This window comes from Sceloporus occidentalis, unplaced genomic scaffold (assembly GCF_023333645.1).
Source record: "Sceloporus occidentalis isolate IW3139 unplaced genomic scaffold, rSceOcc1.0.p SCAF_127, whole genome shotgun sequence".
Taxonomy (NCBI): Eukaryota; Metazoa; Chordata; class Lepidosauria; order Squamata; family Phrynosomatidae; genus Sceloporus; species Sceloporus occidentalis.
The window spans coordinates 1,979,981-1,993,273 of NW_028317107.1; the positions used below are offsets into that span (position 1 = coordinate 1,979,981).

At 44.3% G+C, this 13,293-nt stretch overlaps 1 protein-coding gene across 6 annotated transcripts in view; it reads right to left on the bottom strand.

The window, feature by feature from the left end:
* LOC149281834 (guanine nucleotide exchange factor VAV2-like) overlaps positions 1-13,293 on the bottom strand; it is an 80,633-nt gene that overhangs the window by 64,351 nt on the left and 2,989 nt on the right. For all 6 annotated transcript variants that reach the window (XM_089498920.1, XM_089498919.1, XM_089498916.1 and 3 more), the window contains exon 2: positions 1,613-1,729. In XM_089498920.1, the coding sequence (XP_089355046.1) occupies positions 1,613-1,729 (117 nt within the window). The remainder of the gene's footprint in view (positions 1-1,612; positions 1,730-13,293) is intronic.

The window sequence follows — 13,293 nt, forward strand, 5'->3', positions numbered from 1 at the left end:
CATCATAGATTATGTTAATGGTGTCATTGGTAACATGCGTCACAATCTATGGTAGTCATTCATTGGAGAACACGTTGGCCAACGGGCCGTTTTGCCACCAACCTTCGAGATCCACCTTAAAACTGTATTTCGTTGGGCCAATACAGAACGAATCCTTGTGTATGCTCGAAATAATGGATTTTTTTTTCTCTAAACAACCTTTTTTCATACATTTTTTTCCCCCCTACTTCCCCCTGGGGCTGGTGTGAAATGATTGACATCCGGCACGGGAATGGTGGCGCCATTAGGACCTCGTCAAGCACCTTCAATGTAGGACCGCCGGAATTATAATGTATTATCTACAGTGGGGAGCGACACCTCCAGAGTTACAAAAAAAAGGGCAGAATTTTATAATACGAGCCGCTTCCAGAGAGATTCTAGAACCAGAGAAGCTTCCGGAAGCTTCCTACGGCAGAAACCCTTCCAGGAACGGCCATGATGCAAACCCGAAAGAACGAAGCGAAGTCAACGGAAAAGCTTCGGCACATCGCATCGAGTTAAAAATACATTTAGTGTTGGTAAGCTAGCAATGCGTAGAAAAGTGTATTTTTTATTGTTCATCCGCGCTCTGCTCATCGGACCAAAAGCAGCTGTCAGAGAAGGTGCCGTCTGCGCAGGTTGAAGAGCCACGACGCAGGCCACTCGTACGAAGGAGATGAGACGCCGGAAAGTACAAGATATTATTGGGTCGGTTGGGTTTTTTTCTTCTTCTCCCTGCCCGTATGTCGTATCATACTGTGAGGATGTACCAAAAAGGTACAATTCGGGATAATTCGATTAAAAAAAAAATCTTCCTTGTTTTAGGTCAATTCAAATTTATTATGTATAGAATTCTGAGCCTTATTAATTTTTAATTGTGTTCGTAGCCCTTCGAGACGGGGCTCACCGCTTTAACAAATATGATTGAATCTGATTTGGTTTGGTGGTCCCGCTGAACGCAAAATAGGGTTTAAATAAATAAAATAAATTAACTAGATAAAATTAATATGCCGTGTTTTATCTTTTTTTTCTGATTAAGATGAGATAAACTATTGTACTGCTTTTATAATGCCGAGGTCAAGGTTCTGGAGTATATACTTCCTACATTCATATCGGTAGGGCTGATGGCTTCATAAATCCTGGGGGGGTAAGTCTCAGTGGCTGTAATTCTTACGGGGGGGGGGGTTCCTTGTGCCCTTACAGGAGAGGGGTAACCCGAAAGTCTTGTATCTATTCAAACCCAACCTCCCCCGACCTCGGTCAGAAAACAGGACTCTTTCAGAAGACCATTTCCTCAAGCTGTTTTTTTTCCACCCGACGCGTTTTACATAATCGTTATTTTCATTGCTCTAAGTTAATGATCCATGTAGTTCACTCTTAGCAGGCTCCTAATAGTAAGTTCCTGTGATATTTCCTCCTTTTTGAAGGAGCATATGTCTTCATTTAAATATCCCAAGGCATTAAGGAAACAGGTGGAAGAGAACCTCGGTTGAAGGCAAATTTAAGCCAGGTGTGAGAAAAGCCTCCAGAATTTAAGTGGTTAAACTAAGTGCACGGTAGCCATGAAAAGAAACCTGGAGGTACGAGTTCTTACCTTCCCAAAATCTCGGACATCGAACAGGTCGAAGGGGTCGAAGAGGTCACAGTTCCTCAGCGCGAACTTATCGTGGCAAACCTTTAAGAACGTTCTGATGTTCTTCAGGCATAAAAACTGGAATTAAAAGAAGAGGAAGAAGTAAATTTACTAAGTTCAGCGATTAGAGGATCTCACGGAATTCTAGAACGTTAATAATGTGTTCGTGGGAAAGGAGGACATCTCTTTGGAGCTTGTGGAGAACAATATAAAAAATAAGCCCAAACGATTAGATTCCCAACCACTCATTACATCATAAGATGCTTATAGAGACAGTTTTATGTAGGACCCCATATAGTCAGTTAGGAAGAAAGCCGGGGTATAACCGCATTCCGTATATAACCCCCATACTGTATGTTAGGGGCCAGTAAGGACATTTCATGGTTCAATAAACTAGACAAGACCGACTGCAATGGAGGTCATCTTTCTCCAAAGAAGTCTAACTTTTTTTTTTTGACAAGGGCGGAAGGGGCAATAGTACTGGGCAGGCAAGGACCGTTGGCCATCAGTACCCTGTATTTACCTGATCTGTGTGCAGATATGCCCAGCCGCACACTACGTGAGGATAGGAACATAGCGTGTGGACGGGCATATCGAACTGGTACCTAAAGTGCCAGGGCCACAATGTGATCACCAGTCCGGCCCTGGCCCGAGGGCCCAACCAACCTCCCAAAGCCAGTGTCCTCGTCTTTCCAAGGACCTAAGGGGTAACAGGACTATTGATCACATCACCCAGTGCTTGGATAATAGGTCTTGCCAAGAGAGGATCTTGTGCCCCTAAATATTGTGATGCTGAACCATCAAGACCTGGTCTCACCAGGGGCCCAAGCCTTGACAAACTACCCCAGCTTCATGATATAAACATTCCAAATGACCAAAGAGGGGCACTTTTTTGTTTTCTATAGAACCCTGCGATACCCTCATACCCAGCAAACATTCTGAGCTCCTAGAAAAGAGGGGCATCAGGGGAGGAGCGAGGGGCATTAAGGACTCCGTGTCCTTAGAGGGACTGGTCCTCCAAAACAAGGATGACCAAGAATCCATTCTCTCTAGAACTAATAGTTATCATTTCTTCTGCTCCTAAACCTCTGGCTCTGATACTCTCCATTTACAAAACCTTCCAATAATAAGTGAACACAAATTTAAGGTAAAATGGAATTTAGACGATTTAATGCCACCCGGACAGCTTTGCAGAACATCAGAAATTCTATATTAAACGCTGTCCTCCGCGGAGGAAACGTAACTGAAAATGACTCAAATCGGCAAAATAATATAATGAGCTGTAACGTCTGGCCACGCAGGGAGCGCATTTGGCAACCGAGGAAGGGGAAAGCCCACGAAGGCTTTAAAGACTCAACCCATAGTCGTTGGTCTTGTGTTAGATTCAGGAGCCATATGCCTATCCCATGCATGTTCAAATCTCAATGTATTACCCTTTACCACTTCAGCTGGGAGGCTGTTCCGCTTATCTACCACCCTTTCAGTAAAACAAAAGTATCTTAACGTTACACATATAATCTATATATGACCTCAAACCTAACGAGACATTGGATATATCACTTTATCCACCCGATACCATGTTTATTTAAGAGCTCTGTGTCTCTGCATATAACCAAATACATACGCACAACAACAAAACCAGTTAGATAACAAAACCAGTTATGTTCCCTCTATAAACTCATGCCTCATGTACTTTAAAAACGAAGAAAAAACTCCTAAAAATCTCACTAGACGGGTGAAATATTTCGCTATAAGGCACCTGTCACTCCTGATTCACGTTATCAGCTGAAATCAGGGTGAGCGGGATTCATAGAGATGTTTACAAGTTTGCCACGTGTCCTGCGGAGCGAAGCGTCCCCTCTCAAAAAGTACCTTCAAGAAACAGGACCTGCCAGGCAGGAAGAGTCTGCAAAAATTCAAAGTTCCAAAAATATGTAAAAATTCTTAGAAAAAAACCCTACTTGTGATTGAAAATCAGAAAAACTACAAGCATTTGGCATTACGGGTTAGGGATCGTTGCAAAAGGAGTGGACGGAAACAACGATAAGAGTCAGCCGGTACTGTGAGCCGCTCGGCCGACAAAGTCAGTCGGTGCTGTGAGCAACTCGGCCAACAGTGAGTGAGCTGGTACTTTGAGCAGCTCAGCCAATATAGAGTCAACCGGTACTATAAACAGTTCATCCAGCACACAATACGGAGTTAACCGGTACTTTGAGCAGCTCAACCAACAAAGAGTCAGTCGGTACTTTGAGCAGCTCAACCAATACGGAGTTAACCGGTACTTCGAGCAGCTCAACCAACAAAGAGTCAGTCGGTACTTTGAGCAGCTCAACCAATACGGAGTTAACCGGTACTTCGAGCAGCTCAACCAACAAAGAGTCAGTCGGTACTTTGAGCAGCTCAACCAATACGGAGTTAACCGGTACTTTGAGCAGCTCAACCAATACGGAGTCAACCGGTACTGTGAACAGTTCATCCAGCACACAGTCAGCCGGTCCTCTGAGCAGCTCAACCAACAGACTATTAGCCGGTACTATAAGCAGCTCGGCCAATATGGAGTCAACTGTACTGCAAGCAGCTTGGCCAAGTGCCAACGCCTGAGCCCAGCTCCAGCGAGACACCTTATTCTCCCGTCTGAAGCAAGCCATCTGAACCCCTCACATCATATGCGCTTCATCGACACAAAAGGAAACACTGCTTTATAATATGTTTGTTTAATAAAAACTGTTTAAGCTGTTTATTGAAGGGTTGAGCGAGAAGCATTAACTGTACAGGTCTCAGATCCAAAACATCAACATTCTCAAATCACATACCACATTCTAATCGAAAAACAAGCAGCGTACTACGAGAGCACATTTTAAATTCTAATATGAAGCATTCTTAAAGGACAAAGTCTACGTTCAAATATAAAACATGCCCATTTTAAAAAGAGACGGCATTCTACATTCCATTCTAAAATATTCAACATTCTGAAAGAAAACATTCAAGGTTCTAATAGAAAATACTCAACATTCTAAAAGAATAGATTTGTCATTCTAATGCAGAAACATTCAATACTCTAATTCAGGAAAGCTTCTGCCCTTTGACCTGTGGCCAAAAAGAATGTAAGCTTCACTATCCATGTCATTAATGATGGAAATACCACCAACATCTTCATAAGAGATTCTCTCTTTGCTCTACTTTCACCCTTTGACCGGTTTTCGCATTCGCACCGGGACATACATTTTATGTTAAAAGAGCAGACAAACCAACCGAATTCCAGACACTTTTGCAAAATGTTTACAATGGAAAGTAAAAAGAAGCAGCCTCGCTTGCTTTGTCCCAAAGCATCCTCTTTCTATCAGTGGAAGGGCCTTTCCTGAAAAGCCCACACACACGAGACCTGGCCGTGATCCATGGACGTTGGCCAAGTGCCAAGGCTTACACGTCTACTACAAATCATTCTTCCCGTCGCCCTCCTTCCCACCGAAAGCCTTTGAACTTCTCCCTGGAGGTTCCATCACGGAAGCAGGTTACCAGGATACTCTACAAGCACGGGAACTCAACAAAGAACACCGAGAAACCCAACGGTACAGAAGGGTTGTTAAGCTTGTATAAAGAAAACGTAATGGCCGGGAGAAACGGTCCAATGCTACGCATAAACAAGTGAGAATCTATATGTTTATCAGCGGCGCAATGATCTTCGGTGATGTCCCAGGCCTAACCCTGCACTACCTTCCTTGGTGCCAAGCGCCGGGATATGACATCATACCCTGGTGCTCCTCCACCACATCAACAGCCGTCATAAAGCGTAACCGGTTGTCTGTTCAGGGAAAGAATGTTTCTAACAGGACAATGAATTTATTTTCCGTAGATCTCGGGATAGACCGTGATGTAGTTGGTAGGACATGAAACATGCTTTTGCCTGTTTTCCTATACAACGGAAGGACATCAACATAACACGACAAAATAACATACTTTGGACATTATTCTTCCTAAACTATTTTGGCATAGAGCAAAAAACGAACACCGTAATTGGCACGTAAACAGAGACGAAAGTCTATTCCATGTCCTGAATTAATACTTGGATTCAATGAAGGAACCTTCAAGGTGGAACTCCCAACAGAAACCAGAAGCAGATGTCGGTTAACTGTCTCCAACTTTCCCGGAACCATTCAATAAAAAAAAAAAACCCCAACAAAATATAAAACAGACCGAGGTCTCGCCTACGCTAAAAAAATCAATCGAGTGTCTTTGGAAGAGGTAAGTAAGTAGATGGTTAAAACTCAAGCACGAAATAAAGCACGATGGACATTCTGCCAAAGCCCAAAACCCAACAGCTGCCTATTAGTAGCTTTAAAAGCTCTAATTCATACTAAAAAAAATTAGGTTCCATCACAATATTCTTAAATGGAATTTTTAATCATATCAGGACAAAACATGTATTATTAAAGATATGCGCAGAGTCATCTCAAGGGGTTCACGTCAACTCAACAGGTCCTGAAGCCACCTTAATGTTCCTCTATCCTCATCCTGAAGACACCATGAACATGGATGGTCCACATCAAGGAAAACCACAAGATCTTCTGATGATACACTTAGTGCACGTTCATACAACATGTAGCAGCCTGGATTACGATGAACCGATGTACAAACCATACTTATATGGTCCTTCACAATCAAATTCTCATGGCCACCATCAGTTGTCCTTCAACCGTGGCCTCTCAAAGTGCTTCTCCCAAAAAAGTTACTTTTTTTCAGCACACAAAATGGATTTTAAAAAATAAAAATAAGTAATAGTTATTGTCTTGAGATGAGTGCGATGTAAAACATCACCTAGAACTTCTTAAGGTTCCATGTTCCATGAAAAAAGGGCCACCAACATTCCACGTGTCGCTACAATGTCCAATGATTTACAACGTGTCAATCCCTTGATAAAATGGTTCTGATATCCTAAAACCCTAATAAGATACCGAGACCTGAAACAGTCACTTCACTTCATCTCTCTGTGCGTCGATGCTTCGCCCCATAAACAGGACACCCTATTCTAAAGCAATGTTTCTTCTTCTCTACTTCTTCACAGCATGACCTTCGTCCATTTACTGCGAAGAAGCAGCATTATTCTTCACTTGCCAATCAATCCAAGCTTTATGGCTTTTCAACGATCTGTTATTTCAGTAAAGCGGTTTCGTGAAAAGCCGGGGGTTGATGGCAACGCCAAAGAGGCAGCGCACAAACGAGATTATCAGACAATCATCACATCTGCTCCGCGGAGACGAGTTATCCGGGGATAAACTCATTTTCCTCGGCAGAACGTACACATTAACTTTCTCCATTTACACGGGGCGTGGAAGACCAATGCGTGGTTTGAGCCGGCGTTACCGAGGATGAGGATTAAAGGGAAACCTGCTTTAGGACCCCAATATTGGAATTTAACCCTTATGTAAGGAACAGCTTCCCAGCAGAGGTGTCAGGGGCAATACAGAAAAATGATTCCTCGGCGCAGTATTGGTTGTGGCGCGACATAATCGGTTTGGCAATGAAAGATGAAAGGCTCGGGTCGGGAACAAAATCAATTCATCAAATCCTAATCTAATATCCAAAAGGTCCTCGGGGGGGGGGGGGCATCCTGAAAGGACCCAATCCCTGCAGTTGGAAACCGGAACAATGAAATGATACCCCCTTTACCCCGGCATGCGATATATTATATATAATATGGCTTTTTAACGAGCGCGCTCTTCTCTTCTGGTTTTAATTTTGGCCAACTTTAACTCTGTGTTAATTTACACAAAAATACACCAAGAAAGAGACCCGAGCAGAGAAATTACAATTACAATTAAAAAAAAATAACGGCGCTGCCAGAGCGATAACCGGTGAAGCCTGTCCTGTATTCAACCTGAAAAGTCACTTTGATGCTTATGATGGTTGATTAAAAATCCAGATTAGTGTAAGCTTCTGAACCGGCCTTCATCCTTTACATAACGCAGCGCTACACGGGGCAAGACTCGTTCCGGAGTATGTTACTTCTCTATAATACGAAGGAAATAACCCCCGGCGCTGTATACGGTAATATAACCCCCCCAGCGCTGTATACAGTAATATACCCCCCCGGCGCTGTATACAGTAATATACCCCCCCAGCGCTGTATACAGTAATATAACCCCCAGCACTGTATACAGTAATATAACCCCCAGCACTGTATACAGTAATATAACCCCCAGTGCTGTATACAGTAATATAACCCCAGCACTGTATACAGTAATATAACCCCCCAGCGCTGTATACAGTAATATAACCCCCAGCGCTGTATACAGTAATATAACCCCCAGCACTGTATAGAGTAATAACCAATATTCCACGCCAATGCATTTCTTTTTTTTCTTTGATTGGGTGTTAAATAAAAATATATTTTTTTTCATGAAAAAATAGTGAAGGAATAGAGCTAAATGTGAAAGGATTCTGGCACAAGCTTTTCCACAGATTATTCTTTTTTTTTTTAATATGATTATTTTTAAATAAATATAGATGTGATTTGAAATTGCAGCTGTTCAGATGTAACAAATTACCGGCGGTGCCATCACCTTAAGCCAGCAACATGCGCAAACCCCCTGCCTTCCACTATTTCTACGTCTATGTGTGAACCTCCAGGCTAAGTCCTGATCAGATGTGACAGCTGCTACCAGCCTCGCCTGAAACGCTCTTCACACAAAATGTTCCATGTTCGGTTTTGGTCTTTTCGACGGCATATTTGAACTATCCGTGCAAAAAAAACAAAAAAAAAAAAAACAACCCCCCCCCAAAAAAAATAAAACAGCTGCCTTTGCGGTAGTCGGGCGGACAAATTTATCTGCAACAAAATGAAGTTCAGCAGTAGAAATTCAACAAAAATTTCGGTAAAATTCAGGTTGTCTATCATTCTCATTGGGAATATTATTTATTATTATTTTTTATTTATTTATTTTATGCTTTTATTTTAATGAAATTCCACCTTAAACAGGAAAATTAAGAAGGTGTGGGTGAGGGGGGTTTCCGGGAACGAGGAAGAGGACCGCTTAACGAAGACGTTAGACGGCTCACCGCTAACAAGGTTAATCACCACTTTGTTGAAGCATTCCACTTCATAAAGCCATTAAAAACTAGCGATAGAGGGGAGGGAATGCCGCGGTAATTCGGATGTGAAATATTGAGAAAACGCGGACAAAACGTAACGGCCTGAATTTAACGGAATTCCCTCCATCGCCAAGATTATCCGTCGTGATCGTACCTGGAAACGCTCCGGCTCGCGGGAGCAGCGCTGCGACTCCCGGCTTCTCCGGGTCATCACCGAGAAACAGCACTGAGACACGCCCACTCCACGCCCACCACTTCTCCGCAACATCAGCTGCACCGCCCACCTACATCAGTGGGACCGCCCACCTACATCAACGGTGAAGCCTGGATGATACCAAGTATGGTCAAGATTTAAATATCTTTTTCTCCTCCTCCAATGCCCCTCTTTTATCCCCTTCCCGTTTCCTTCTTTTCTCCCCTGATGCCCCTCTTTCCTCCGCATAGCTTTTCGTAGTAAGAGAAATTCAAACCTGAACATTTTGATCACTTGATCTACCTTTGCCGAAACGCGTTAAGGAAACTCCATGAGATCCATCATTCTCTGCGCTCCTTTCACTCAGAAAAATGACAATAATTCTGGAATAATTGGGTTTCTGTACAAAAAAAAAAGAACCGTTGCGTGCGGGGACAATGTTCCCGAGACCCTATTAATCACGGAGTTCATTGTATTAAATGCCCAGGCTGCAATGTCAATGGCGGCACCCGTCTCATGCGCTGTAGGCAACTCTTTTATATGCCCAAGGAGTAGGAAGGCTTTGCTCATTTCCAGCTCATGCAACTACAAGTCCCATCATCCCCTGCTCTAAATTTATCACAAATATTGCGAAACTGAAACGGGAAACTGTTGGTGTTGGAGATAAGCGACAGCCATAGTAAGTTTTTCAGGAGTCATGGACACAGATGGAATCCTTCAAACATGGCCGCCATCAAAAATCATAGGGCCCAATACAAGCCTAAAGGCAGGGCCCCCTTGCTGCTCCTCACGCTGTCCTGTCCCATGTTCACAACAGCCAATGATAGCTATGGTTCTTTACAAGCTGTGCACTGATTGTACCGCTCTGATTGCAACTCTGCGCCCCATATTTATTATGGAAGAGGTGGAGTTGGGTTAGATGGGCGGAACCAGGGGGTAGGAGGGGGCTAAACGACCTACTTTATTATCAAAAGACCGCCCCAGAGGAACGAGAAGTCACCTGACACTCAAGGATGCTGGAAATATGAAATTACTTACATAGTAAAAAAAGAAAAATATCTATTTAAATAAAAAAAACTTATGGAAATATCCCACAGAACTTTAATATTTTAAAAGCATTATGTGGTTTTGGACAAAAACCTGGGTATCTGGTCCAAACTTTATGGGGTATCACGAAGATTAAATGGCGTCTCGCAGAAGCCGTTAGAAGCTTAGCGGTAACATGATACACTTTGGGCTTTTTAAATCGTTCCTAGCAGGCGCATCACGAGCCCATAAAAGGGTTAAATGCCCCCAAAATAATGTATTCTGCCACATAAATCACACGCTGTCTTATCGCGTGTTTTGACGATCTCCGATTCCGAACGTAAAATGATTTATTTCATCATGAGGGTAATTTGGAGATCTCGTGTTTCTTCTCAATCGGATTTAATATAAAGCCGAGATCAGAACAGAATCTCTGCAGAAATTAAAACCCGCAGGTGAGGGATTACGGAAACGTTTAACCCTTTGGCGGATCACACGGTTATAGTCACGCCGAGCGGAGTCAGCTTAATAAGATTCCAGAGTTTAGAGGGTTAAACTCACCCCATATGGTTTCTTCGGTGTAGCCGCGCACCAATCTGCACGTAAATCCCTACCGGGGTAAATGAAAACTCCGTTCCCATTAATACCACCATTACTCATAAACCTCTTTTGGCAGATGCCATCCTCACAACGGAGACTCCCAATTACCCCGCCGGAACGGGTATCAAACTCTAACAAGGGGCAATTATATCAGGATCGCCTTTCTAGATTCAGCCATCTGTCTCATTATCATAATTTAGGACTTCAATCTTTCTTTTCCTTTTCTTCCATTTTTAGAGAGATTTGGTTTAAAGGGACTATTAGACCGGTGGCAGCCTGTGGCAGAGCCAGCATTATCTAATCAACCTCCTGTCCCGAAGTTCTCTCCCTTTTCCGTCTCCCAAAGGCCCGGTTGGTTGCCCCCCCCTCCACCACCATCCTTACTGAGTAACGTTGGGATATGATGTCATACCCTGGTGCTCCAACTTCTAAGGACTCTACAAAGAGCTGTGCCAAACCGGCAGGAGCCCTCCATAGTGTTAACGGGCCGGTTGACTAGTGGCCCTACACAGAGCCTGATCAACCAATAGGGTATTTGGTTCCCTGTTATGCGGCAGAGGGGCTACGGCCCCCAAGGACTAGTGGTCCTAGGCCAGAATACCCTACAGTGAAAGGCACAGTATCAGCCGTCCAATCAGTTGCCTTGTTTTTTGTTTTTTTTATATTATGGACGGTGGAGAAAACGGCCAACCGGCCCAGACACAAGAGCCGCTTGTGCTGCAGAACATCTCTGAATGACGGACAGCGGGGTCCTGCGTCCAGATCCGGGATCCCGCCATGCGGACCCCTTTGATTTCTCTCTTGGAAAGATTTGCTCTTTTTTTTCGTGCGCCGAGGAGAGGAAAAACCTCAGCGGGATTTCCCAAGGAGCGGCTTTGATTTCGGACAATAGCGTTCTTCATTAAACCGGCAGGCGAAGCGCGGCGCGGACCTCTCGCCGGGAACACGCAGGGACAATCGGCTTCATTCACAGAACGTGTTTACACCGGCGAGAGCTCAAAGCTCTCAGAGCGCGACGTGTCCTCTCGCGGACGGACCATAACCGGCCAACCCGTGAGGCGGCAGCATGTGGCAAAGCCAGGATAACCTAATCAATATTGTCTTCCACGGCAACTTCTTCCGTTCCCCATCTCTGCGCACCACGGGGACAACGTTCCCCCCCCCCCCCCAATCGCTCTAATCGAGGGTCCCCTCTGCCCAGAAGCGGGGAGAAAGACGCAAAAGGGAAAAGTGTCCTTCCCGGTCCACGAGCGAAAGCCCAGCAGATGCCGCCCGCTCTGCTCATTCCACTCGTAGCTTTTATATTCTGCGGCCCCTCGTTACTTCTTCAGGTCTCCGCCCATATCATTTATTAATGTATCCAGAGCGGCCCCCGGGAGCCTGCCATTGCTGCCGGGAACGTTGCATGGAAGTGCCATGAGGCTGGATGGCAGCACCGGGGCCCTGGGTTATGTATTTGTTAAGCACCCTAGCTTTACATTGTACAGCACTACGGAATATGTTGGGGCTTAATCAATAAATAATAATAATAATAGTTAGAACTGCTGTGGTTTGCGGGGGGGGAGGGGATCGTCGTGCTCGGTGACCTTGCCCTGTCTCCATGGTTATTGCCTTTTATCATCAAGGACTTCCCATAAAATAAACACGAGAGGATTAAGATCACATTATTGAGTTATAAAGAAAAAGAGAACCCAGCGGCAGATCGGCCCCATCCGGCCCCCGTCTAGTCCGCCCGTTCCTCCCGCTGTAAAGACTCAAACCTTAATCAGTCGTTGGTCTCGTCTTGGATTCAAGAGCCGTATGTCTATCCCGCGCATGTTTAATACCCTCACTGTATTACCCTCTACCACCTCTGCTGGGAGGCTGTTCCACTTCACTACCACCCTCTCTGTAAAGCACAAGACTGTTTGGAGGATGACGACATCTGAAGTTGGACAGCCCCGTCCTGATAAATAGTTTATTGATTTATATAGCGGCGTCATATTCTGCAGCGCTGTACAACGCACAAAAACACACCGCTATCCCTCAATGTTAGTGATGTCACCAAGGAGTTTTTTTTATTGGGCCAACACAAACAAAAGATATAAAGTTGCATAGACTTCCAGGACCTCTGTGGTCTCTTCTTCAGTTGAAATGATGTCACCAACAGATGTGATGTCATAGAAAAATAAATATTTATTTATCAATAACATTTACTATCCCTACGAGAAGGGGCAACAAAGGCAGAGAATATGGGGGGCTCCCCCAGCTATAGGTTTTGGGTATAAACCCCCCCCCCCCAAAATCAGTATATTTATACCCCAACACACTGAAAAGGGGTAAATCAGCGGGTTCCGGGGGTCTGGCTGCTGTATTAGCCCCCCGGTGATCCTGTAACGGATGAGACGCATATTGGTGCAATACCCAATGTAAACACAACAGCATTATTACATCATAATGCCACGCGCTATTGCAGTGCCTTCATAAAAACGCTTCAATTCACCCAAAAAAGAATCAAAATCCCCTGCATTCCACCAATAGATCGTCAGCTCACGTGCCGGGCCATCTGTAGCTAATGTATCGGCTCTCCTACTCCTTCAGTTCTAGTTCTGTCAGACCCTTTGAACGTAGGGACTGTAAGAAGCGCTGCGGGAATTGTTGGCGCTATTAAAATAAATGATTATTAATAATAACCATTACTATAAATCGCAATTATTCATGATTTAACCTTTTCTGTGCCACTTCAAAGAGCAAC